At 50.9% G+C, this 1,846-nt stretch overlaps 1 protein-coding gene across 1 annotated transcript in view; it reads right to left on the bottom strand.

Moving 5' to 3' along the window:
* Positions 1–330: 330 nt before the first annotated feature.
* The window catches only part of STARD7 (StAR-related lipid transfer (START) domain containing 7), a gene marked incomplete at its 3' end in the record, with an annotated part of 2,336 nt that continues 820 nt past the window's right edge, over positions 331–1,846 (bottom strand). Inside the window, exons 3-6 of the mRNA XM_009587072.1 lie at positions 1,568–1,678; positions 1,395–1,477; positions 1,035–1,134; positions 331–415 (exon numbers count right to left, since the gene is read on the bottom strand). Of these exons, the coding sequence (XP_009585367.1) occupies positions 331–415; positions 1,035–1,134; positions 1,395–1,477; positions 1,568–1,678 (379 nt within the window). The remainder of the gene's footprint in view (positions 416–1,034; positions 1,135–1,394; positions 1,478–1,567; positions 1,679–1,846) is intronic.

Here is a 1,846-nt window from a genome sequence, read left to right as displayed (position 1 = left end):
GGAGGCACCATCCCTGGAAGTATTTAAAAATGTGTAGATGAGGCGCTTAGGGACATGGTTTAGTGGGCATGGGGGTGTTGGGTTGACGGTTAGACTCGATGATCTTAGAGGTCTTTTCCAACCTTAATGATTCTATGATAAATAGAGCAACCCGAGGCACCAAAAATACCCCCAAAATCCTCCAGGTCTGTTTTTAAGCTTCTCCATCTTATTTTCTGCCCCACACAGGTGCAAGAAGGGGAAGGCAGGAGCCACCACGCTTGCTCCAGAGCAAGGAACCAGAGGAATTTCTCACCAAGGGGTGAATTCTCCCCACCGAAGCTCACTCACCGCTCGAGACCATCCAGCTGACGCAGTAACGGGGGAATACGGTCTGCGGGTTATCGCTGTAGGTCAGCAAGTAGTCGAAACCGTTCTGGGAAAGGAGAAGGCGAGTGAGCCTGAGCTGGCAGAGAAACTCTGCTGGGCTTTGCATCCTCACTTAAATTCCCTTTAGGGCCGCTTGCAGGGTTAAGAAGGAGGCGACGTGGCGACGCAGACCCATCAAGACCCAGCAAAAGCACACAGGGAGGTTTTTTTGGAGAAGGAGGTGTCATTCCCCTAGTCCTCCACTGAGCCAGCACGCTCGCTACAGGCTCTGGATACTCTGCAAAGAGCCATCAACGCTTTTTCTGACAACATTAAGCACTAGGAACGAGATTTGTGAGGCTTAAGGCTTTTTAAGGAGCCTGGTGCTCTGAAGTGGCATGTTTGGCTCTCCAGGAGCGTCAGGCTCCCGCAGGAAGAGTCTCAAGCTACCGGGACAGAGCTTCAAATCCTTCCAGAGCCGCGCATGGATGGGTTTCCCTCACCTTTGGTAAACAAACTCACCCCTCTTTTCTGACTCTGCACTATTTACCCCAGCTTAGCGCTACGGATGACGGCCAGAGAAGGTACAGCTCCCCTCGGAGCAGCAGTTTGAGCAGTTTGAGCAGGAGGAAGCAATCTTGTGACAAACTTTCCCCTCCGTTTCCCAGCCCGCTCCCAAAACGTACCTCGTCAAAGGTTTTGTGGGGACGGATGACCATTTGGGATTCATAGGTTCTGACCCGAACGTACTCGGGGTCTTCGGGGACACTTGGATGCTCCACTGCCCTGGAGGGAACAAGAGACGGAGATGAGCTCCGGGTGTGGACTACACTGAGCATCTGCTGATATTTTGGAGGTGGGTACTAAAAGAACAATGTTTTCACCCCAGAGAAGGCGGCTGTATTTTCGAGACAGATCCCTGAGGTTTTGACACAGTTTAAAAAAAAAAAAAAAAAAGCTCCTGAAATTTATACCCAGCTTTCAACTTTGTTTTACAGATGGGAAATGGCAGAAAGCCATCGGCAGGTCGGCCCGGCAATACCTACCGTGACACGAGTACCATCAGGTTGTTCTCTTTGTCTACGCTGTACCGTCGAACGTATACGTAGTCTCGCGAATACATAGGGTACTGGGGATGAGAAAGAGCAGGCATCAACCCCGCTGGCCGTTTGCCCAGGGTAAGGAGGATCACCGGAGCAGGAAAGAAGGAACCACTCACCGGGAAATGAGTGACCCAGTGAATCACTTCCGATCCAGTGGCCAGGTCTCTCTCGATTACATCCAATTTGATGACCAGCGAGTCCCACTTCTTCCTATATTCAGTGTCCAGCTGGCAAGAAAGAGAGGCTGAGTCACAACAAAGTCCAACAGCGTCGTTAAAGGAAGGTAACCGACCCTTTTCCTCATCCTGTGGAAACAAGCTGCGTCACGGTCAGGCTTTTTACCCACCAGGAAATTATTAAATACTCTTTGAAAGTCACCAGAAGAGGAAGCTGGC

The sequence above is a fragment of the Fulmarus glacialis genome, unplaced genomic scaffold, assembly GCF_000690835.1.
Source record: "Fulmarus glacialis isolate BGI_N327 unplaced genomic scaffold, ASM69083v1 scaffold18381, whole genome shotgun sequence".
Taxonomy (NCBI): domain Eukaryota; kingdom Metazoa; phylum Chordata; class Aves; order Procellariiformes; family Procellariidae; genus Fulmarus; species Fulmarus glacialis.
The sequence above is the reverse complement of the archived record's forward strand: the minus strand, read 5'-3'. Positions and strand labels throughout refer to the sequence as shown.